Source organism: Mus caroli, unplaced genomic scaffold, assembly GCF_978045245.1.
Source record: "Mus caroli unplaced genomic scaffold, Mus_caroli_1 scaffold_8, whole genome shotgun sequence".
NCBI classification, from domain to species: Eukaryota; Metazoa; Chordata; class Mammalia; order Rodentia; family Muridae; genus Mus; species Mus caroli.
This window is the reverse complement of record NW_028227263.1, coordinates 35,594,575-35,620,586: the sequence shown is the minus strand read 5'-3', so window position 1 is coordinate 35,620,586 and position 26,012 is coordinate 35,594,575. Positions and strand designations below refer to the sequence as shown.

Sequence of the window (26,012 nt, the reverse complement as noted above, 5' to 3'; positions counted from 1 at the left end):
TCTGGCACCTTCACACAGACATACATGGAGGCAAAACGCTAATGAACATAATAATAAATCTTAAAAAAAAAAGACTTTAAAACCTGCTGATATTTAGTGTTTGGCTTGTCTACTTGTTCTTTTTTAAGCATACAGGGGAAATGTATTTGGAGATCTCTACTTCATAAGAGGAACTGTGTATCAAAATTGTCATTTATGTTTATTTGGAATTTCCTAAGGTCCTTTTCTGTGTTGATGAGTGGGCTCCTCATAGAATGAAGTTTAACATAATGAGAGAAGTAGAGAACTTCAGTGGGTTTTCAAATCAAAATTTATTGTTGAAACACAGTAGTTAGATTCTGGACATAATAAAAATGTTAAATAGAGGTTCAAGTCATGATTTTTTGTAACCCTTGTTTTGAAAAATATGATCCATCTTTTGAAATGAGATGTTATGTAGGAAGTAATTATACCCTGTATAAAACAGTGCTGTGACAAAATTATCTTGGCTTTGAAAGAGCCTAATAAACAAAGCAATTGTTTGGCAGTACTCATGTTCCCTTTGGTTTTCCCTTGAGGGCAAGAAAGAGACTAATTTCTAGGTCATGAAAAGAAACATTACTAAGTGTTTGAATCACTAACTAAAATTTAGTTCATTTACTTTTTGTTTCTTTCTTAAAAAACCAACACAGATGTCTAGCCTGCTATTGAATTCTATGTGTTTGTAAAGGGCACTCTGAATGTCATGTCCAGCCCCTTTATGCCTGCTGTTTCAACAAGAAGAAACACCATTAAACCCACGGTGTAATAAAGAACTATTCAAGTAAGGACAGTACATGTAGGCCCACTAATAACCCAAAATAATACTTCTATAATGGCAAACAATGGTGGGAGCATGATGAACACAGAGACTGTGGTGTTTGAATAGATATGGCCCCTACAGACTCATGAGTTTGAATGCTTGGCCCATAGGGAATGACACTCTTAGGAGGTATGGCCTTACTATAATAGGAGTGGCCTAGTTGGAGGAAGTGTGTCACTAAGGAGGTGGGATTTATGGTCACATACATGCTATACATGCTTAAGTTATATGCAGTGTGACACGCAGTCTCTCCCCGCTGCCAGCTAATCAAGATGTACAACTCTTGGCTCCTTTAACACACTGCCTGCCTGCATATTGCCATGCTTCCTGCCATGATGATAATGGACTAAACCCTGAAACTGGAAGCCAGCTTAATTAAATGTTGTGCTTTGTAAGAGTTCCCTGGTCACAGTGTCTCTTCATAGCAATGGAAATCCTAACTAAGAGAGAAATTCATACCAGGGACTGGGGTATTGCTGTGATAAGCCTCACCTGTTTTAGTTTGGAGAAATGTGCTTTTTGGGATTTTGGATTAGGCGAGCAGTGGAATGCTTTAAGTGGAGCTTAAGAGACCATATTAGTAGGAACATAGAATACAGTAGTGCTGAAGGTGACTTAGACTCTGGGGGCCTGACTCAAGACATTTCAGAGGAGAAGAATTTTAGTATGTTGCCTACACATACAGTTGTTCTTGTGATATTTCGGTGATGAATGTGGCTGGCTTTTGCTTTTGTCCAAAGAGTTTGACTAAGGCTAAGATAAAGAGATTTATATTAACTGCATCAGCAAAAGACATCTCAAAGCAACCTAGTATAGACTCTGTCCTGTGGTTCACTGTTAGGAAGAGAGCATTTTGCAAACAGAGCAAGCAAAAATACAAAATGTATGTATGGTTTTAAGGACTAAAGGGGCACAGGAAGTGGAATGGATATAAATCCTGTGTTCAAAGAGATAAACAAATTAAAGATATTAATTATTAATATTAAAGAGCAAGTTCCAGAATAGCCAAGCTTAGGCAGTGAAGGAAACCATTGAAAACAGGAAGCTGGTAAAGATATAATTGAACAAGAGGGCCATATTCCAGCCCCAGCAAGTAGCAGAACTTGGCAGCTTTGGCCATGTGGTTCTGCCTTTAGAGGCAAGGACAGAAAAAGGGGTTTATGGAATCTCCATCAGAGCCTAAGGAAAGTCGATGAGGCCAAGTGTGTGGCAGGGATATTCCTGGATGGAGGCCTAGAAATAAAAGGGGTTATGGACTTTCCTTTCAAGAGTAAGGAATGTCACTGAAGCCAGGCATATGGCAGGGGTGTCCCTGCATGGAGGGGTCATTGTATGAGTCTGTGAAAGGTCTCAGTGTGAAGCTGTGACATTCCTGGATGTTAGAGATGCCAGAGCCATGGGATACCTGCCAAGGAAAGCTGCTATCAGGGAGTAGAACCAGCCTAAAAGAAAAAGTGTGTGGCAGTCAACAAAGCTGAAAGGAGTTGGAGAGCTTAAGAGCTTTTTGACATCAGACACAGAGCTTGAAATTTGCTCAGCTAGTTTTCAGTCTTGCTTTGGTGCTGTATTTCTGCACTTTGGTCCTTTCCCTATGTTTTGGAATGATAATGTATACCCTGTGCCATTTCATGTTGGAAGTATGTGGTCTGTTTTTTATTTTATAGGTGATTACAGTTAAGAGATTGCATGAATCTCAGAAGAGACTTGTGAACTTTGGACTTAGACTGTGATAGACTATGGGGGCTTTTGAAGTAAGGACTAAATATATTTTGATAATGCTACGGCTACAAGCCTATGGTGGCCAGGGAGTGAGATACAGTGGTTTGAATAGGTATGGACCTTATAGACTCATGTGTTTGAATGCTTATCCCATAGGGACTAACACTTTTAGGAGGTGTGGCCTTGTTGGCATGGGTGTGGTCTTGTTGGAAGAAGTGTGTCATTGTGGAAATAGCCTTTGAGTTCTTATATAAGCTCATGCTATGTTCAGTGTCATTCCCTGATGCATGTGGAGTAAGATGTAGAACTCTCAGCTCCTTTAGCACCATGTCTGCCTGCACATTGGCATGCCTTCCACCTTGATGATAATGGATCAAACCTCTGAAACTATAAGCCAGTCCAAATTAAATGTTTTCCTTTATAAGAAAACATGCCCAAGAGTGGTATAACTGGGTCTTCAGGTAGATCTATTTCCAATTTTCTGAGGAACCTTCAGATTGATTTCCAGAGTGGTTGTACCAGTTTGCAATCCCACCACCAATGGAGGAGTGCTCCTCTTTCTCCACATCCTCTCCAACATGTGTTGTCACCTGAGGATTTGATCTTAGCCATTCTGATGGGTGTAAGGTGGAATCTTAGGGTCATTTTAATTTGCATTTCTCTGTTCACTAGGGACTTTGACCATTTCTCCAGAATGCACCAGAGACCTGGGAGGTAAGAGACACTTAGGACTCAAAGACCTTAGATGAAACGCCCAACAGTAGAGAGAGGGAACTTAAAGAGCCCACCTCCAGCAGGAAGACAGGACATCAATTGAGGGATGGGGTTGTCATCCTACAGTCACAACTCTGACCCATAATTGTTCCTGTCTGAAAGAATTACAGGATGGAAATGGAGAGGAGTCTGAGGAAAAGAAGGTCTAGTGATGGGCCTGGGGTGGGATCCAGCTCAAGGGGAGATCCCCAAGTCTGGCACTATTGCTGAGGCTGTGGAGCACTCATGGAAGGGGACCTAGCATGACTGCCCTCTGGAGGTCACCACCCCCCCCCCCAAAAAAAAAAGAAAGAAAGAAAATACGCCTTAGTCATGGTGTCTCTTCACAGCAATGGAAACCTTAACAGGAACAGGAGCTCTGCTTAAGTGTATCTGAAATGCTGATTTATGTAAGCAGTTATATAAGTAAGTTGTGTTTGAAAGAAACAAAGTTATGACTGAACTTACTTCCCAGAAAGATGAGTATTCAATGAAAAAAAATATTGTAGCCCAGCTTCCTACAGGTCTGTAAGTAAAATACTTAACTAGATGTGTTAAGATTAAATTTAGATAAGACTTTAAAACATAATTTTAAAGTGTGAAACTTAAAGCTTTGAAACTTAAGTTCATAAATAGCATAAAATACTAATAAAAAAAACCTTTCAACACAGCTTTTGTGCTTTAACATCAGTTATTTGGAAGCTGTGGAACTGTCTAGCTTTAGAGCTTTTGAACATCTTGACCTGTCAATCCTGCTTCTTTGTAAAATACAAAAATAGAAAAAATTCAATAGAAAAAAATTACTATAAAAATTAACAAAAAATGTGGGGTTTTTTTGGGGGGGAAGGGAAAATTCAGTATATAAGCATACACTGAGATGTTTTCTACAAAATAATTTTTAATTATAAAAGAAATGCTCTTATGTAAAAATGGGCTTAGTGTAAATATCTTTTCAGATTTATAGTCACCTATATGTACATGAATATGGAATTACAAATAAAAAAGGAATCATATCATGTCTACTCTATGTAACAACCTTATGCCTACTTTTAATATATAACATGTGTTTGTATACCAGTACATATATAGATTTAATATATAACATGTGTTTGTATACCAGTACATATATAGATTTAATATATAACATGTGTTTGTATACCAGTACATATATAGATTTAATATATAACATGTGTTTGTATACCAGTACATATATAGATTTAATATATAACATGTGTTTGTATACCAGTACATATATAGATTGGCATGTTTCTACTTGAGAGTTGAACAGTCTTTCAAAGAAACCACTATTAAATAAATCAGTATCAAAATGGTAACTATTTAGGGGTTTTGAGATGCCACAGGGCCTCCTACAAGCTAGTGGCTTTCTAGCACGTAGCTTGATCCCCATCCCTTCAGCCATATCTTGACTTTGATTTTCTTTGTGGCTTTAATCATACTTATGTTAATATCCACTACGTTGAACATTTCTGGATACTATTTTAATACTATGCTTTTATTTTTTATGTGGAACCATACTATAACTGAGCTGTCTTATATAAAATATCTTAAGATACAACCATATCGTTACCTGAAGCTGTAATTTGTTCATGTTCTCTTTAAAATAATAATCTATAGAAAGAAAATACCAAATTTGACATATCCATTCTATCACTGATGTGTCTGGTTTTCCTATTAAGATCTGTTTTATTTTTAATTATATGTCTGGTGGGAGGCTACATGTATATGCGAGTATAAGTGCCCACAGAATACAGAAGAGCATAATTCTCAATACTCAAAGAGAACAGGATGGCAAAGAACAAGGAACCCAAATTGTTTCTTCTAATTTGGGTTCTCATTATTTTATAGGAATGTCGTCTCTGTAAGAACATATACTTATTCTGAAGCCTATAGAAAATTGTTTCTTTCAATTCATTCAGTTATTATTGGATTGCTCATTATTAATTCCTCTCTGCTTCAATAACATCTAAAAACTGACTAGGGAGTGACGTATATAGTGAGAATTTTGGTTTCTTAAAAAACCCAGTTATGTTATGTGAATAGGTTTTTGTTTTAATCCCAGATGTGGGATAAGAGGCCACTTAACAGCAGGTGTCATGATTTGCTTCATGCACAGCCAGGCCCTGAGAGAGCCTGTGGAGGCTGCTGCCCCAGTGCTGTTCCTGGTTGTTGTTATTGTGGTTTCATGAGAAGAAAGTGGAGGTATTCTGATGATGAAGATTGGACTTGCCCCAAGGGACTCAACATCCTCATCAGGAGGAAGTAGTCCAAAGAGATGTGTGTTCCCTTTCCCCTCTAACCTGCTTTCTCTCCTACCTAGTGTTGAAGGTTTGATTAGGGTGTAATAAAACATTAAAACCCAATAAAATAGCCAAAAACTACATTAACAGACGTAAGTATAAAATTTGGTAATATACAACTATAGGCCTTTAATATATTGGTCATATTATAAAATCAGTAAAGTAACAAAGTACTTGTCAATAGAAAACAAGGGAAGAACAAAGAAGTGAGAATTTACATCAGCTAAGGAGCAAGTGACTCAATAGATTTCAGCTCTTCTTTAGCCATAGCAGCCTTAAGACACTGATATTTCAGTAATTAATATATCTTTTGGGAAAAAAAGTTATTTGCAAAATGGGAATAATCCAAAATCACTCCAGATTACCTGTAGAGTACAGTTCATCATCCTTATTATGTAGTCAAACTGTTGATGGTCCAGTATTGCCCGGTTCTGCTGAACGTGCAAGCCCAGTTCATCAGTGAGACACTGTCTTGCTGCTTTTCCTTTAAGGGCTCTCAAGGCAGCAGGAAGGGTCTGAGAACAAGAGAATTCCATGTGACCAAAAGTACCTTCAAGCAACCACACTGAAAATTCAAATATGTCCTGTCAAGTATTTAACAAAGTCACCAGAATTGAATTCCTAGGGAATGGGTGACTCACTATTAAGACCAATTGTAAAACAGAATTGTAATTATATGTTCATTTATAAGACAGGAAGAAAAACAAGTACAAGTAGCTTGTAATGCAGACTGAGAAAACGTTAAATTTGCCCCTCCTTCCCCGGAGTTGACAGAACTTCAGTGACCAAATAGACTGCTGCTTAGACCATGACACAAAGCTATAGACATTTAGACATCTTTGGATGTTATCTTTAATGAGAGCATTGCTTTCATTGTAAGAACATTCAGAAATGGCTCCCTAATTTACTATATAAACCTGCTCATTTGCATTTTGTAATAGAGAGCTTATTTAATTTGAAAATCCTAAAAGTATAGAACAAAGGTACAAATAAGCAATTAAGGAAAATTGTCAGAGCAATGGGGCACAACAACAATAGAAGCAGGTATAAAGTCAGCATGCAAAGCCTGGTATGGCGGCATACACCTGTATTCCAAGGAGCTGAGGCAGAAGGATCAGTAACACAACATCAATGTAGAATACTACAGAGTGAGACCTTGTCTCCAAAACTCCGAACCAAAACAAACCCAAATCAGAAGAAAACAGCATGCAGAAGCTGAAGGCAAAAACCAACCAACAAATAAACAACAAAACGCTCAACATGAAAAAGTGAGGGATGATGGGTTAGTTATCATGTAGTAAGTAGCAAGCAACTGTACATATTTACCAACCCCTTGTAGCAGATGTTGAGAACTGTGACCATGAGTCACCAAGAAAAGGCTATGTCATGTTCAGCATGATCCATTGAAGAAGGCAAGAAAACCCAAAGGCACATTTAAATTTTATTATCAGTTTCTAGTATTCATTATACAATTTAACTAGATTCCTTGCAAAAGATGAAATTATATATAAAATTAAGTATGTGAAAAAAGTTTTAAGGAACCAAGCTTTTAAATTGGAGAGAAAGTGGCTGGAGAGACAGCTCAGCTGGTGAGACTGTGTACTGCTTTCACAAGTTCAGTTCCCAGCACCCACATCAAGTGACTCTTTACGGTATAACTCCCGCTTTTCAGGGGCTCTGGTGGCATGGCATCTGCTGACACCAGCACACACCCCACACACATAACACACACACACACACACACACACACACACACACACACACACACACACACACACAAGATAATATGAAATCTCTGTAACAAAAATTTGTAGAAAATGACTACAAAATTTTTCTTGTAGGCATGTATTTAAACTATAGTCTAAATTTTAGACACTGTTCACCTAAGTCATTAAAGTGACTGAGAGACAGAAGAGAACTGGAGAAGACACCACTTGGTAACTTCAAATGTAGCCTAAAAGGGAAATGATAAATAGGAAAAACGGTTCATTACCTTCTCAGTCTCCAAAGTTTTATTTTCAAATATGAACGAGATGCAGTTTCTAACAACTTCCAGTCTCTGTGCACTGTTAAAAACTGTTATCACTTTTTCCATTATTGAAACTAGTAGAGGAATATAAAGAGAACACAAATAAATTAGAACTACATACATTATGCACTGACTAGGCTAATCTTTCAAATCCTTGGGAAAAAAACCTGAAAATGTAACAAGTGTAACAAGTACAAATGTAACAAGTGAAAAAATAGTATAATTGGTCATGCTAATAGTTTTAAAGTAATTCATTTTTTCCTTTGGAGTATATACAATTTAGTTCACATTTTCTAATAATGGAGAGGTAAGTTACTAGTATAACACTTGCAAATATGTACATATCTAAGAAATCAACTTCAAGATACACCCAGAATACTAAACTAGAGCTAAAACAGGAAAAAGCTCCACTATCATGAGACTTTGCCACATCCCCCTCAATTGCTAGGGAAGAAGAGACAAGTATCACTAAAGACAGACAGACAGTCCATGAACCTCCTGAGAGCATGCACAGGACTGACTCAGGCCCTCTGTACAGATGTAACAGTTGTAAGCTTGGTCTTCATGTAGGATTCATAACAGCAGGTGCAGGGTTGCTGTCTCTGACTACATTCCCTGCCTTTGTGACTCTTTCCCCTAACTAGGCTGCCTTGACTAGCCTCAAAGATCTAGTCTTATTGTAACTTGATATGCCAAGGCTGGCTGATATTCTGAAGAGAAGGAGAGGAGTGGATAGGGATGGGGGGTAGGGACTAGGAGGAAAGAAGGGCAGAGAAACTGGTCGGGAACAAAGAATTCTCACCTGAGGAATACCTAATGGCTGAGAAGCACCTGAAAAAATGTTCAGCATCCTTAATCATCAGGGAAATGCAAATCAAAGCAACCATGAGATTCCACCTCACACTAGTCAGAATGGCTAAGATCAAAAATTCAGGTGACAGCAGATGCTGGCGAGGATGTGGGGAAAGAGGAACACTCCTCCAGTGTTGGTGGGATTGCAAGCTTGTACAACCACTCTGGAAATCAGTCTGGCGGTTCCTCAGAAAACTGGACATAGTACTACTAGAGGATCCCACAATACCTCTCCTGGGCATATATCCAGAAGATGTTCCAACTGGTAAGAAGGACACATGCTCCACTATGTTCATAGAAGCCTTATTTATAATAGCCAGAAGCTGGAAAGAACCCAGATGTCCCTCAACAGAAGGATGGATACAGAAAATGTGGTACATTTACATAATGGAGTACTACTCAGCTATCAAAAAGAATGAATTTATGAAATTCCTAGGCAAATGGATGGACCTGGAAGGCATCATCCTGAGTGAGGAACCCAATTCCAAAATAACTCACACAATATGTTTTCACTGATAAGTGGATATTAGCCCAGAAACTTAGAATACTCAAGATATAAGATACAATTTGTGAAACACATGAAACTCAAGAAGAATGAAGAAGACCAAAGTGTGGATACTTTGCCCCTTCTTAGAACTGGGAACAAAACACCCATGGAAGGAGTTACAGAGACAACGTTTGGAGCTGAGACGAAAGGACGGACCATCTAGAGACTGCCATATCCGGGATCCATCCCATAATCAGCCTCCAAATGCTGACACCATTGCATAAACTAGCAAGATTTTGCTGAAAGGACCCTGATATAGCTCTCTTGTGAGGCTATTCTTGGGTCTAACAAACACAGAAGTGGTTGCTCACAGTCAGCTATTGGATGGAACACAGGGCCCCCAATGGAGGAGCTAGAGAAAGTACCCAAGGAGCTAAAGGGATCTGCAACCCTATAGGTGGAACAACAATATGAACTAACCAGTACCTCCCGGAGCTCGTGTCTCTAGCTGCATATGTATCAGAAGATGACCTAGTTGGCCATCAGTGGAAAGAGAGGCCCACTGGTCTTGCAAGCTTTATATGCCTAAGTACAGCGGAACACCAGGGTCAAGAAGTGGGAATGGGGGGGGGGACATGGGGAACTTTTGGGATAGCATTGGAAATGTAAATGAAGAAAATACCTAATTAAAAGAAAAAAAAAGAAAAAGAAAGACAGTCCTTAGACCTGCCTCTTTTTTTATTAGATATTTTCTTTATATACATTTCTTTTTTATTAGATATTTTCTTTATATACATTTCAAATGCTATCCCCAAAGTTCCCTATACCCTCCCTCCGCCTTGCTCCTCTACCCACCCACTCCCACTTCTTGGCCCTGGCATTCCCCTGTACTGGGACATATAAAGTTTGCAATACCAAGGGGCCTCTTTTCCCTGAGATCGCCGACTAGGCCATCTTCTGCTACAAATGCAGCTAGAGATATGCACTCACTAATAAGTGGATATTAACCCAGAAACATAGAACATCCAAGATACAATTTGCAAAACACAAGAAAATCAAGAAGAGGCAAGACCAATGGGTGGATACTTCATTCCTCCTTAGAATAGGGAACAAAATACCCATGAAAGGAGTTACAGAGACAAAGTTTGGCGATAAGATTAAAGGATGGACTATCTAGAGACTACCCAACCTGGGGATACATCGCATAATCAGACACCAAACCCAGACACTATTGCATATGCCAGAAAGATTTTGCTGAAGGGATCCTGTTATAGCTGTCTCGTATGAAGTTATGCCAGTGCCTGGCAAACACAGGAGTGGATGCTCATAGTCAGCTATTGGATGTATCACAGGGCCCCCAATGGAGGAGCTAGAGAAAGTACCCAAGGAGCTGAAGGGGTCTGCAACCCTATAGGAGGAACAACATTATGAACTAACCTCCAGACTTGCCTCTTTTTCTTGGTCTCACTGAACATGAGTTGGAAGAGGTGAAGTCTCAAAATGGAGCGTCATGAGCCAAGGGACTCAGAACAGTTGAGGAAGCCTTTTATTGGTGGTCTGAGCTTTGAAACTACGGATGATAGCTTAAGAGAACATTTTGAGGAATGAGGCACACTCACTAAAGTTTGCAGTAATGAGTGATCCCTAAACAAAACATTCTAAGGGCTTTGGTTTTATGACCAACTTTTGTGTTGAAGAGATGGATGCTGCAATGTGTGCTCAGCCACACACAAGGTTGATGGGGATGTGGAGAACCAGAGAGCTGTTTCTAGGGAGGATTCTGTAAAGCTGAGTATCCATTTAACAGTGAAGAAAAAAATGGTGGTTAATAGATACAGAACAAAATTTCAAAGAAGAATCTCTCTTCTTTGAAACGTGTGGCAAGATTGAAACCATAGAGGTTATGGAGACAGGCAGAGTGGGAAAAGAGGATTTGCTTTTGTAACTTTTGATGATTATGATATGATAGATAAAATTGTTGTTCAGAAACATCACACTATTTGAGGGCAGAACTGTGAAGTGAAAAAGGCCCTTTCTTCTTTTTTTTTTTGTAAATTAGGTATTTATTTCATTTACATTTCCAATGCTATCCCAAAAGTCCCACACACCCTCCCACACCCACTCCTCCACCTACCCACTCCCACCTCTTGGCCCTGGCGTTCCCCTGTACTGAGGCATATAAGGTCTGGACGACCAATGGGCCTCTCTTTCCACTGATGCCCGACCAGGCCATCTTCTGATACATATGCAGCTAGAGACATGAGCTCTGGGGGGCGGGGTACTGGTTAGTTCATAATGTTGTTCCACCTATAGGGTTGCAGATCCCCCCAGCTCCCTGGGTACTTCTTCCAGCTCCTCCATGGGGGCCCTGTGATCCATCCACTAGCTGACTGTGAGTATCCACTTCTGTGTTTGCTAGGCCCTGGCATAGTCTCACAAGAGACAGCTATATCAGGGTCCTTTCAGCAAAATCTTGCTAGTGTATGCAATGGTGTCAGCGTTTGGAGGCTGATAAAATGGCCCTTTCTAAACAAGAGATGCAGTCAGCTGAGTCACAGAGACATTATAGAGGTAGATCTGACAACTTCATGGGTCGTGGAGGAAACTCTGGTGGAAGAGGCGGCTATGGTGGTGGAGGTGGTGGCGATGGTAGATATAATGGATTTGGAGGTGATGGTGGCAACTAGGGTGGTGTTCCTGGTTACAGGAGTAGAGGAGGTTATGGAGGTGGTAGGCCGGGTCATGAGAACCAAGCTGGTGGATGTGGTGGTGGTAGAGGAGGCTATGATGGTTACAATGAAGGAGGTGCTGGTGGGAACTATAATGACTTTGGAAATTACAGTGGGTAAAGCAATCAAATTATGGACCCATTAAGAGGGGCAGTTTTGATGGGAGTCTTGAGGCAGTATCAATGGGAGTGGCTATGGATCTGGTGGTAGAAGTGGTGGATATGGTAGCAGAAGGTTTTAAAACACAGCATAAAAGACTGTCATGGCTACAGTTTGAAAAAAGTGCAGCTATTGATTGATGCAATATAGTGTCAATTAGATGTACATTCCTGAGGACTTTTGTCTATTGTAGCCTTTTCTTTTCATTACAATCAGGCATATTACCCAGTAAACTGTGATAGTGGCACTGGGAATAAATAATAAAGAAATTTTTAATTTAAAAAAAGGAAGAAAGACAGTCCGAAAAAAGAGGAGAATGCATTTACAAATAGGATATCTGGTAAGGGAATCACCTAAAAACTATTGAAAATTCTAGTAATTCAATAATAAATAGCTCAAATTAAAACTTGACAAAGACTATTTATTTGAAGAAAGAACTCATGATGTAGCCCTGGATGCCCTAAAACTTTCTACGTAGACCAGGCTGGCCTCAAACTCAGAGAATTACCAGTCTTCGTTCCCTGGCTGCTGAGGCTAAAGGTGATGCCACAGTAGCCAGCATTATAGACATTAACAGAAGATGCAGACAAGGCAACAAAGAGCTGCTTAGTACTCTGGTGCTGGGAGATGTCACACCCTCGTGTGACATTGGTATTAGAGTGTAATGTAGGGCACCTTCTATGGAAAAGAGAGCCAGCTCCTTAAAACAGAGTATTCTTAGGAATGTACTCAAGAGAAATGAAAGTATATTTACACAAAAGTTACATATCAATGTTCATAGCAACATTATTAATAAAACTCCTGAAACAAAACCAACTCAAATGTCCATCTCCTCATGAATAATTTTAAAAAGGTCAAATGTACATGCATTTCCCCTTACTGTTGAACATTATTCATTCACAAAAACCAATGGCATAATTACATATGCTACCATAAAAACTTTGAAAACATTATTCTAGATGAACAGGCCTGTCACAGAGGCACACATGGTACATAACTGCATTTATACAAATGTCCACAATAGGCAAACTCATAAAACCAGGAAGGAGATTCCTCTCCAACCCGGAGAGAAGGTAGTTCTAGACGGAAGAAGGAAATCATTGAGAACAGGTACAAAAGAGCAATGGCTTAAGAAAATGTTCTTCAACTAAAGCGTGATGCTAGAGTAAACTGTAAGTTACTGCAAAGTTGCTGCACTGTATACCCATAGCAGGACTTTCAGTATGTGAAGTACAAAAACAATACTTTAAGCTCAATAAATTGTTTTAAGAAAGAAACAGGTTTTACAGTTCCAGTGGTCAGATAATTATCACGTTTTATGAGAGGAAGGGTGGATGAAGTAGTTTCTGTTGATAATACTTTGATTGTAGTTTATGAGCTTGTTCATTTTATAAAATTAGATGCTTTTCATTGATATGTCTTGTATTTAATTAGGACACATGGTTGGTTTTCAGATAGAATCTCATTTTGAGAGAGAGAGATTCTAGGTGGGTGTTGTGTTCCCTAGGTAGCTCAGTCTGGCCTAAAGCTTGAGTCAATCTTCCTGCCTTAGCCTCCCAAGTGTTGGGATTATAGGAATATGTCACTTCCTGACTCATAAAAGGTTCACTTTTAAAACAAGCAATGTGTGCGCGCGCATGCACACATACACGCATATACACAGAGAGGAGGACACACATGCACACATGGATGCATGCACACATGCACATACATACCAACGGGTGGACCTGCTGGCACTACACATTTCTTTTCTATTCGTGTAGCAGGAGGTGCATTCTGGTTCTTAGCAAGATTTTCCTGTATTAGTTCTTGAACCCGGGCTTCATTAATCTTTGGGAAAGGAAGAATATGAACTCTCAAGTGGGATCCTTCTGTTGGACGTGGAACTTTCTGGAATGCCATATGAGGGTTTGGATTCTCCTGTAACATCAGACAGAAAAAAAATTATCCAAGTTAACATATTTAACATAACTTTGTTAAAATAGGAAGAAACAAGAGCACAGAGGGACACACTAAAATCAAACAGGTGTGTACATTCATATACATGCCAAAGTATACAGAATACCAGGTTCTTTCTCCAAGCTCTCCAGCAGCATCTCAGACAGTTGGTTGTCTTCTTCTGTGGATAGATAGGCACCTTGCTTTGGTTTTAGATCTGGTTGCATCTCCTCACCTTTTAATTATGCAAATACCCCAATGCTTGATCCTTGGGCCTCTATTCTACTGACACGTAACTCCTTTAGAGATTACTTCCAGTTTGTTAGCTCTTTATCAAAAAGACATCAATGATTCAATGCTCTCAATCTGAATGTTCTCTCCAATTCTATAGTTCTCTATTTAACTATGTACAACAAAGTATTTCCACTAAGATTTTAAAATAACAATGCCATCTATTTAGAAATCTATTTTACTTAGTTGATCACTGAATACATATTTTGGTCATCTCTAACCCCTCTTTCTAACATACAATTATCCATTTTTCTATAAACCTTGTGGACTTCACTGTCAAGAGTAGATTTATAATCTGCCTACATCTCCTTTTAGTTCAAGTTAACAGCTCTCAGACCATCCAGTACAACTGGTCTCCCTGACTCTGCCCTTTTCCATCTCTCAACAGTAAAGTCAGTGATCTCATTAAAATATGACAAATCACCACACAATCTTGTTCATTCAAGTAGCCCCTTCACCAGAGTAAAACCCAAAGTTAGTAATGAGACTGCAAGATGTAGCATTTCTATTCAACTATAATTTACATGCATCGATTCGAAGCTCACAGGCTCTCCTGTTGCTGCCTTAAGACCTTGGCACACAGCTGTTCCCTTGGTCTGATATGCTTCTCTGCTTCCTCTGGAGTTGCAGTTCTTATATACATCTTTTATGGACACTTTACCAAAATTATACTGTCTCCCTTGATACATCCCTTATTTTCTTTATATTTTTTCTCTTTAATATGTGAAACCTTTCTACATACTATGATTTATCTATTGTCCAGCCTCGTCTCTCTAAAATGAAGCACCACAAAAGCAGATGTTTTGGGCTGGTGAGATGGCTCAGTGGGTAAGAGCACCCGACCGCTCTTCCGAAGGTCAGGAGTTCAAATCCCAGCAACCACATGGTGGCTCACAACCATCTGTAATGAGATCTGACGCCCTCTTCTGGAGTGTCTGAGGACAGCTACAGTGAACTTACATACATTAAATAAGTAAATAAATAAATAAATAAATAAATAAAATCGTTTAAAAAAAAGCAGATGTTTTGCTTGGTTTAAAAGGTATTTTTAAATTAACAATTTTAAACATTTAATTTTTCTTCATAACTATGCATATGTGTGCCTGTGTGCATACACACACTTGTTAGAGCTGCCGGCCAGCCGGCGGAGGCAGAGGAGGGCACTGACTATTCTGGAGCTGCACTTCTAGGTGTTAATGAGTTGTCTGATGGATCCTGAAAATCGAACCTCTGGGCCGTCTCTCCAGCCCCATTTTAAAAAGTTAGTGTTTTATTTTGTGTTTTTGCTTTATTTGTCTTATACCTATTGCAGGAAAAAAATAGGCATGCAGAAGGCACTAAACTACTTTCTACACACTCTATCAAGTATGATATGTTTGACATACATCAAAATGTAATAATTTAGTTAATTGAAAGTTTCTGGGGTAGGAGATTGAACGCAGGGCTTTCTATATGCTTCCGCTGAGCTATACCCTAACCCCATCAGCTAATATTTTTAAATACTCTTAGGGCCTGTGTGAAACTTTATCTACCATCAGTTTAAGGAGGATTCTATTTCAAATCCTGAGCAGAGTGGAATTCATGTATTCTATAAAGTTCTCTAGGGAAGGCTGCTTTACAACTGTTCTTAGACCACTTCTAGCATTTATTATCCTTCTGCCACCAGAAAATTCCTTATTTCCACTGAACCTATGCTATTCATGGTGTAGACTAAACTCATTTGTATCCTATAACATGCTCTTGTTAGTTAAAACTGGTCAACTGTCACCATCTATTAGAACTGTCCCCCAAAATTCTTTCTGGCTATATGGCTCAAATCCAGGAAAAAAAAAGGTGGATTAGGGCAGAGGATACAGTTAGCATTTCTCGGGACACAATGGAAATGAGACCGTTTGAAGTGTCAAAACACTAGATTTTGATTCATATACTGTTCCATATGAGATGCTAGACAAATAACTTACCTAAGATAAATAATCAGCTTATGTTTATGCCTAGAATGAACACAGACATCAGCATCTGTGGTCCCTGGGATTCACTTCTTTAAGATGCTTTCATCATTAGGTATGACTTCTATCCACATTCTTTTTTTTTTTTTTTTTTTTTTTTTGGTTTTTCGAGACAGGGTTTCTCTGTGTAGCCCTGGCTGTCCTGGCACTCACTTTGTAGACCAGGCTGGCCTCGAACTCAGAAATCCGCCTGCCTCTGCCTCCCAAGTGCTGGGATTAAAGGCGTGCGCCACCACGCCCGGCCTATCCACATTCTTAAAATCCATATCTTAATTATCAATTTTCTAAAATATAGTGGATATACTTTCTCCAGAGTGGAGAGATAATTCATATGGACCTTGAATCTCAAATCCTCTAAAGTAAATATTATTTCTATTTAGACTGATTTTTGTAGCAATTAAAAAAAAAACCCTTCTTTGTACTTTATTTTAAATGAAGTAAATAGTCACCATGACAAGGTTTTAAGACTTTTTGTATATATGTATACATATATATGTTCATATGTGTGTCAAGTGAAGTGTGTGTGAAGGTCTGAGGAAAGTTTGGGGTGTTGGTCCTCACTTTCTATCTTGTTTCAGATAAGCTCTATTTTGTTCTCTACTGTGTAGGTTAGGCTAGTTTGCTTGCAAGCTTCTGGCATTTCTCCCATCTCTACATTCCACCTCCCCACTGAGTACACTGAAATAAATTATGGACATGGACACTACTGGGTCTTGTTTTAACATGAACTCTGGGGATCTGAACTCAGGATGTCAGGTTCACATGGCTTTATCCACTGGGCCATATAGGGCCTCCTCATTTTAACAACTTCTAAAACATAAAAACATTTAAAGTAGAAACTACTTAGCATCTCTGTTACCTGCTGTTCTAGCAATGACTAAGGTCATTTAGGAAAATAAAGGTTACATGCAGTACTTCTAGTCAAAATCTGTAATGTGGCATGTTTATCCTTACAGTGAAAAACAAAGACCCATAAAAAGTCAAGGGAGCCCAGAAGAACATTATAGCTTGGATCTTACATGCCCCCCAGTGATCCATATGCTAGGTTTCGTCATCAGCCATCGGTGCTGTTGGGAATGCTAAAATCCTTAGGAGTTAAGGCCTGGTGGAAAGAAGTTGTACCGCAAAGTATGTACCCTGAATGGGGATATTGGCCCCTTCCTGTCTCTGTTTCTTAGCCACATTGAGATGAACGGCCTCTTCTATTAAGTACACTCATCATAATGAGCTATGTCACCAAGTCCAAAATATCAGGGTTCAGCAGCTTTTCCTTAAAGTCTCTGAACCATAGAGTCAACATTAATCTTTCATCCTTGTAAGTTAATTGTTTCAGGCATTTTTTTTTTTTCTAGTACTATACAGACTAACGGAGAGAAAATGGCTGAGTCAAGGTTTCAGATGTATGTAACCTTATATAGCCTATGACTAAATGGACAAGGATTAAATGGACAAGCTGAATATACAGCCCAGAAACAAGATTAGACATGAAAACATGATAAAACTAGGTAGCATTACAATTCAGCAGCAAATTTAGGTAATCCAGTGAGTACATTGAGGTACTTTTAGTTTATGTTCTCTGGTTTCAGAATGCTTGGTGCTCACATCCAAGCCTGAGCATTTCATCAGTAGGTGTGATCTGGGACAGGATGACTCGCTCACCCTCATATGTACTGACGATAATACAGAACTTATCACAGACGTCTTGTGATTGCTGTTACCACTATACACATGCCAGGATCAATCTAAGGCTATTTTCTAAAAGTCTAAAAAACATCTATTTTAAAAACAGTTCTCTATTACATGTTTTTTTGTATGATACCGTATGCTTAAAATGAAATGCACTCCTTTCCTTTCTAATATTGCAATACTGACAATGTATATGTTAGTAATAGCGATTGCACTTGCAGTAAAAGAAGCAGCATGTTTACACATACATCACTTCTTAAAAGATATTGCGCATTAACAGTGTTCCTATAAACAAATCAGAAAACCTGTGAACCAAATCTATATAATAAGCATTTGAAAACCCCATGTTAAAAGTTCAAAGGTGAGCCTACCTGTAGTTGCAGATACATTCTACAGTAAAATGTAGACCTTAGATAGATTTGCTAATTTATGACACACTGTGTTTATCTGATGCAAATCTATTTGGTTTCCTAGCTGCTGTGTCTGTGCACTACTGCCCTCTAATGGGCAGCACGTTAAGTGTAGAAGACTGTATGTTTCACCTGAAACTGCTGCATGCCAGTAGAACTTGTGTGAAACAAGCAGCAAGGAAAGGAAGCTCAAGCTAGGACTTGCTGCGTTCACAAGGGTCTTAGACATATCTACTCTGACTTCTCATATCAATGGGTTTCGACTGGTTCCTTAGGTTCCTGATTTCATTAAAAATTGTAATCCAGTTTTATTTCTGAAACAAGGAAATCTGTTACTTTCTAACAGTCCAAGCCAACAAACAAATTTTTACTTGACATCAGAGAAATGTAAATTTAAATATAAAGTAATAACCAAAGACTCAGACAACTTAACACAGTGACATAAAAACAATTTTGTGCAAGTCCACCAGGATGAACAGCTAAGAAAGTCTGGCTAAGTTCAGCCCTTTCCCTGGGAGTAAATTTTAAGTTTTGATGCTGCTTTTCAGGGGTTGTCTCTGTAATCCTGCTATAACTCACATATGGAGAGGCTCACTGTTTTTCTCAGATTTAAAAAAAATTACCAACTTATATACATGTGGTCAGGAAACATCAATTTTTTTTCTTTCTTTGTCAGACTAAATGAGGGTGTGCTCAGGATTTATAGAAAAGAAGGTCAAACATACATGTCAAATAAAGGCAAAAGAAAACAAAACAAAAATCTTAAGACTTACTGGAAATCTAAAGTAGCCCATAGCCACACTAACAATAACAATGAAACAATAAATATTCTACACTAACAATAACAATGAAACAATAAATATTCTACACTAACAATAACAATGAAACAATAAATATTCTACACTAACAATAACAATGAAACAATAAATATTCTTTGTTAGAGGTTACTAAATATTCTAGATTAGTTCGGATATTTAAGATTGTTTTAATATCCACCACTCATAGCTACTACTCTGAGGAATAGCACAAATCTCCCCAAATGTAGCTGAAGACATTATTATCACTTATGTAAATCACTCTTGAGCTGCCTGACAGTAGATGACACTGATGGAATGTGATAGTCTCAATTTTCTAGCTTTATTAACTTTTTAGAGGCCACTGAGATGCATCATGGTCTCCTAACATTAACGCCTTTGTGTGGAGGCTTTTCCCAGCTAATGTGCTGAACGGTGTCACTTTTATTAGATGTGATTATTCATGTTGACACTACTGGCATTTAAACTTGACACTTCTTTGTTTAGGGCAGATGTGGGTGCTTTCATGCACTGTGAAATATTTGGAAGCATCACTGACCTGTATTTACTAGCGTGATAGCACAGCCTCTCTAGCTGTGATAACGAAAAGTGTTTTTTGATATTGCCCAATATGATAATGTCTCTAAGTAGAGTAGGGAAGGTTTAGTGTTTGGAGAATCAATACTTTAATGACTCCAAAGAAAGAGTCTCTATTATTACCTAATTACTTTTATTATAGATATTAAGGCAGCATTTGCATATAATGATTATATAACATTATATACATTCACTTGCCTGCTGAAATTAAAATAGTCACAAAGACTATTTTACAAAAAGTACTGCACACTTTTGAGAACGACTGCAAGAAAAACAAAGAAGCAAAAAATAAGTTAAGATCCTGAGTGTTGTTTAAGACAGAAAGCAAATGGAACTCTCATACACTACAGGTGGGAATACAAAATAATACAGACACATAGGAAAACAATCAGCAGGTTTTAAATAAAGTTAAATGTTGTGTTACCATATACCCTGGTATCTGAGTCCTAAGGATTTACCTAAGAGAAATAAAGTTTGCATTTATGTAAATACCTGTATAAATGTTTAGGATATTCATTATTGCCAAAACTGTTATTCAGCAAGTCAGAGAAATAAAACTTAGGCAATCTATGCAAGTGGAACGCTACTCACTTGTGAGAGGTACCATCTCCATCTCTATGTAACCATGGATAAACTCGAAATTCACTATATTAAGAGGATGAAGGCAAATTCAAAACAAGTGAATTCTTGAAAGACAAAGCTATAGAGATAGAAAACAGATCACTCACTGGTTACCAAGGGCTTGAGGTGGTAGAAAGATGTGACTCCACTATCACTTAATATGATGCTGGGGGCATCATGCACTTGTCAAAATCTGTAGATGGGTGCACTCAAGATTCTGCTCCATGTAAAGCCAATTGCAAAAATTGACTTATCATGAATAAGCAAATCAGTGAGAGGAGTTTATGCTTTGAGTTAAAGGGTCTTACTTTAACTGGTTTTCTAGTTCTTTAAAATGAAATTTCCTAAAATTCGTATCTTGATTATTCTGGCATTTAATTATGAGGTCTTGTATACGGTCTTGTATGAAGTCTGCAATCACAATACCTTAGGACAGGGTGCCTACGTAGGAAAACAGCTCATGCAAATACTGAAAGGCAGAGGGCAGCCTTCAGTAGTGCCAGCTGGGCACACAGGAGAAGTTGTGTAGAGGTGAACACATTATCTCTGTGGCAGAAACCCTGCCAGAGCTGGTGTGAGTCATCTCAAAGGCTTTGTTTTCTCCTCTATTCCGTATTTCCAAGGTTCTGAAGTCACCAATAATTTTCTTAGGTATTTAAGAAGTTCCAGGAATCAAGAAAAGCAGCTAAATCTAGTTCAATTCATAGAACCCCCATTCCTGAAACCTCACTAAAGGACAAATTATAGGAGCGATGTGAAGAAACTGGAAAGTGAACATCTCTTTGAAATCCTGAACTGGGATGTGAAGACAGGCTAGACATATACCACACTTAAATGTAGCCGAGTATTTACAAACATTTGAATAGAATCACCATTTTTCAATTCTAAAACAAGAATAATCAAACTAAAATTATATGGTTGGCTCCTGCGTACCACAGGGGAATTTCAGAAGTGTGACTTTGACATAGTAGTGAAACTGGCTTTCATGTAAAAATAAAAATATGTGGATTACTTTCCACACATTGACAGGATTCCTCTTTATATTTTCAATTTCCTTCATGACCCAAAAAAGTAACTTTATCACATGGTCTTGTTTTTTTTTAATTTACTAAAAAAATTTATACATGATTTTCAGTGTTTGAGAGAAAATTGACGGAAAAAGTTTGCAGTATTTGACATGTATTTGCATGCACAAAATAAAATTATTTGTCCACCTTAAAAAAAAAAGAAATGTTGGGGTTGTCACAAACTTCAAAATATTACAACTAGAAGGAATGGTGACAATAAATCATGATATTCTCAGATTTTCAATCATCATGTTTGTGTATCTTTTCTGGAAGATATTAGGAGAATCATGTGCCTAAAATATGCACATCATTAGTAAATACTTCATAAATACACAATGGATGGGGGGATTCAATTAAATTAAATGGAATTGAATTAGATTTTTAAAAAAAGCTTAATAAAGACTCATGAAATGTAAAGTGCATTTTGAAAAGTCTTAACAAAGAAGGAAATTTTTATTTTACATAATAATGCAATGTTTCATTATGATCACTTTAAAAACTGACAGTTTTGATTTACATTCACTTTTATGTATGTATAATTACTAGCTATTAATTTTATTGTTCTTTTCTTTATAAAATGGTAAATATAAAGTATGTATCATAACATTTAAGTTATGAGATAGTAAGAAGCAACTATTTATTTTGTTTTTTTTGCATTAAAGTATCTTGGCGCAATCCTTGTAGACAGTTGATCCTCACAAACAAACTAATTATCAGAACCCTAATCTCGCTCATCTTACTAGCTATAACATTTGTCCTTATATAGTCTTTAAAAAAAGATCAAAGAAGTAAACAGCTATTTCTTCTTTAAAAAGTTATCAGTCCTATTGGACTTGTTTGATTAAATTGATACCTACCTGGCATTCTGTATATCTTTGAAATGCATCAATAAATCATTTCTACCTAGAGAATAAACTACTTCTTAATCTTCAATTTCCTCATTCATTTAACACCAGCCATCTCTTATAGCACAGGGACATTGTCAAGCACAGGGTCACTGCCAAGTGAGAAAGTCTGTTAAAACACTGTCGTAAAGTGTGATAGAAACATTGCTACTTTTTTTGTTGTTGTTTTTCTGAGACAGAATTTTTCTGGCTGTCCTGGAACTCACTTTGTAGATCCATCTAGGGCCTCTGCCTCCTGAGTGCTGGGACTAAAGATGTCACCAGCACTGTCTGGTTGATTATTACTTTTCTTGGACTAAATGGAATCAATATGATCGAGTACATTTAGGAATTCGACAGAGTTCATAAATTTAAACTCTGGATTCTTTCATTTAATAGCTACATGATTCTGAGTCCACTATAACCTCAGGAAATGGGTATTCTGAGTCTCCTTAAGTGGGTGCTACAGGATGACAGATAATGTATGCTAAGTGGTTTATGCTATGCCGTTTATTTAAACTCTTGAAAAATCAATTATGACTGAAAAATGAGATACGTTTAGGACTATGACATATTGCTTCTTGGGAAAGGAACTAATTATAAAGGACAGTCTAGTGAAGTATTACTGTGTTGAATAATTAAACTAGAAAATTATGTTTTTCCAGGACCAAGCATGCTGTGCCTAATTTCTTCCTGTGTTAATTTCTGTTCTTTTGTTATTAGGCAAAATATACTGTCAAATTTGATAATAAAAGTAATTACAGAAACAAACCAAGAATATTTAATTATATTGCCTAACTTATATGGGGACAGTTCAGAAAAGAGAGACCATTTGTTTTAATATGAATCTTTCTAAAAGAATTCTCTCTCTTAAAGGAAGGTCTGACCTCAAATGTAGAACTTGAGCATAACTGAGTGGAATATGGGGAATACCTTGGAAGTATAGTGGATACAGAGCATGCACAAGGCTCTGGGTTCAGTCCTCAACACATGCACACAAGCATTTACATACAAGCAAAGAAAATAATTCAGTAATATGTAATAAGGTATTTAGTATTTCTGCTTTTAACTTACTGGTCCTCAGATTTCAAATGAATGTGACAAAGCAGTGACTAATGTCTCACTGTTAGGTCACTGGCCTTGTCAAAGAGCTAGATTAAACAATACGCATTGGGGCCAGGGCACTAATATCAAGTTCTTCTTCACTCTAATTCCTTAAAACAACTTCCCTCTGCGTTTCTTCAGAGGTGCCACATTCCCCACTTGATTTATGTTTAACAGAGGAACCACAAACTTCTCAAGAAGGAGTGGCCAGCACTCACTGAGCACAAAACCACTATTCCTTAAGCATGTAGCCTCCCTGCCAGCCTAAGAACTCAGGTGGTTAGTTCACTTCATCCTGATCTTTTAAATTACAACACTTCTTCTGTCCAGAGTGCATTTTCATCTTTTGAGTTTCTGTGGTTCACTTGCCGGTTTTCTTTCCTTCTTCAGCTTACTTCATTACCTCATTAATTCAAAACAACAGAGCTCAGACGACAGGCACGAGGAGCTCAGATGAACTCTGCTGAGGCAGAGCACACCCTCAGTGCTGTCTAAGTACTTCTGATTACCAGTGTATTTACACTTTCTCTATTAAACATGACACCCAGAAGAAAACTCACGATGAGGAAAAAGATTCATGGAGAAAAAAAATGTGGCCAAGACATTTTCATGATACAGTGACCGATAAAAAAATGTGATGCATTCTGACCCACAGAAGCAAGTGTGACATCTTGGCACTGGTTATCCAGAGCACAGGTATTACTGCGAGAATGCTGGAGTGTCTCAGTTCTGAAAACGAAATGTTTCATTAATGCTTTTAAATAGACTAAATACACTTACATTTCTGAATAGTTGCTCAGCAAGTTCTCTGATGTGCTTTGTCATCTTCAGTGGATTATTTTCTTCAACTTTAATTCTTTCTACTTCAAAAGCTACCAACTTGGAAAAAGAATCAGATGGCAATAATCAGTACCGAAATATGTTGAATTTAAAAACTGGTATTTTCATACAATATGCAAACTAAGAGCCATATAAACTATGTTATTTCAAAGTAATTTATTTAGATTTGTACTGGGTTTCACCTCTACCCATGGATTCCAGGTGGCCCCTACTAAGTAACTCTTGGGGAACAATCATCTATGTAGTGCAGAGGCCTACAGGCCTCACTCATGATAATTTACTTGGAAATTTCAGAAGGTGTGAAAGTCTCTAGATGTTTCCTTAACTTAGAAATATGAACAAACAATTCATGTTGTGCTGCCTGGACTCTATGGACGGTATGACCGGGGTTCATATTCTTCACCTCTAAATCAAGGCGGAAGAGCACGATGACCTTTAGACTCCATTTAGTTCTCCACTGCTACATATGGAGTCTGTCTCTATTAAGTAATTTGCTAAGGCAATCATGTGGCCGTGTATACTTCCTAAAGAGGACAGGCATGAAAAGAAGTTTAGGAAAGTAAACAGGTGAAAAGGGAAGGAAAAGTTTCTTCCTTCTAGAAACCAACAGATGAATCAAAGGTGGCAGGACTATGGGTTACCGCCCTGTGCCAGTATTCGGAAGACTGTCATACCAAGAAAGGCAGATTTGCCTTTCATTCCTAAGGCACCTATTTGATGACCGTGTCAGCCTCAGACAAGCACAGTGGATCTGCCTATTAAAGCTCTGTAGAACCCAAGTGATACAGGAAACAGAGTTTTCCAAGTAGCAAATGTTATTTCCCTATAAAAGTATGTTCTCATGTAAGCAGACAAAGAGAGAAGAGAAATCATTAAGTCTCATGTTGAAAGCAATCAACCCAACTTTCTTGCCAGAGGTTAGCAAGGAAAATGTGGGTAAAAAACAAAAATGCACATAAACTATCGTTGCTATTAATAAAGTTGTAGAGACCAGCAGATGAGTTAGCAAAGGTCTTTAGCAAGCACCTTAGTTTAACTATATAAGCCATCAACCAGTGAGAACTTAATTGGGAACATAATGGTTGATGTTCGTATGATCAAAGGCCGGTTACACTATTATTTAGGGAAGTGACTATGAAGAACTGTATGAATCAGGGTAGTGCGCCGCACACCCACATGTGCTGGTTACTAAGTGACGCATTTAGTCTTCATCTTCAGAACAGACGCTCTGCTTCCCTTTCCTTACCTGTGAGTAACTATCTTTACAAAGAATAAAAGATCCATCTCTGAAAAAAAAGATCTTTCTTCCTATAGGATAAGCCATCAGTGGTAAAAGGTAACAAAGTCTTCCTTTACGTTCCAGGGGTGACTTTTTTGGGTGGACATGAGGAACTTTAAAATCTATTGGGTTCAATAGATGTTTCAAAACTAATGTTTCAAAAACTAAAATATAAATTCCATCCACTTTCCTGATCCCCATAATGTACTGCTGTAGATATACAACTAAATGATAAATGAAAATGTGTATTTAAAAAAAGAGAAAACACAATAATTGTAAAATAGTATCCTCATCATATAGTCTATTTCTCCCTTTATGTGACCAAATCCTTAAAAAGATAAAGACTACCTATGTATCTCACATATTTCTACTAAGGTAGCTAGAAAATGGTAATTATTGACTAGTAGGAGTGCTATAAATTTAAATTATGGCTTTATGACATTGATGGACTAAATGTAACTGCAATTTAGAGTTACACAAATCTGTGCATAAAGTTACAGTGAGCTGCAGACTGAGAAGCACTAAACAACTGTATTTGAACACGTTTTATTTATAGAAGTGCTATCCAATTTTGAAAAAGATCTAACTATTAATCTTAGTTCTTAAAA

At 37.8% G+C, this 26,012-nt stretch overlaps 1 protein-coding gene across 7 annotated transcripts in view; it reads right to left on the bottom strand.

Moving 5' to 3' along the window:
• Positions 1-26,012, bottom strand: part of Sbf2 (SET binding factor 2) — a 321,747-nt gene that overhangs the window by 114,842 nt on the left and 180,893 nt on the right. For all 7 annotated transcript variants that reach the window (XM_021166296.2, XM_029479590.2, XM_021166298.2 and 4 more), the window contains exons 13-16: positions 24,066-24,164; positions 13,603-13,807; positions 7,625-7,734; positions 5,997-6,146 (exon numbers count right to left, since the gene is read on the bottom strand). In XM_021166296.2, the coding sequence (XP_021021955.1) occupies positions 5,997-6,146; positions 7,625-7,734; positions 13,603-13,807; positions 24,066-24,164 (564 nt within the window). The remainder of the gene's footprint in view (positions 1-5,996; positions 6,147-7,624; positions 7,735-13,602; positions 13,808-24,065; positions 24,165-26,012) is intronic.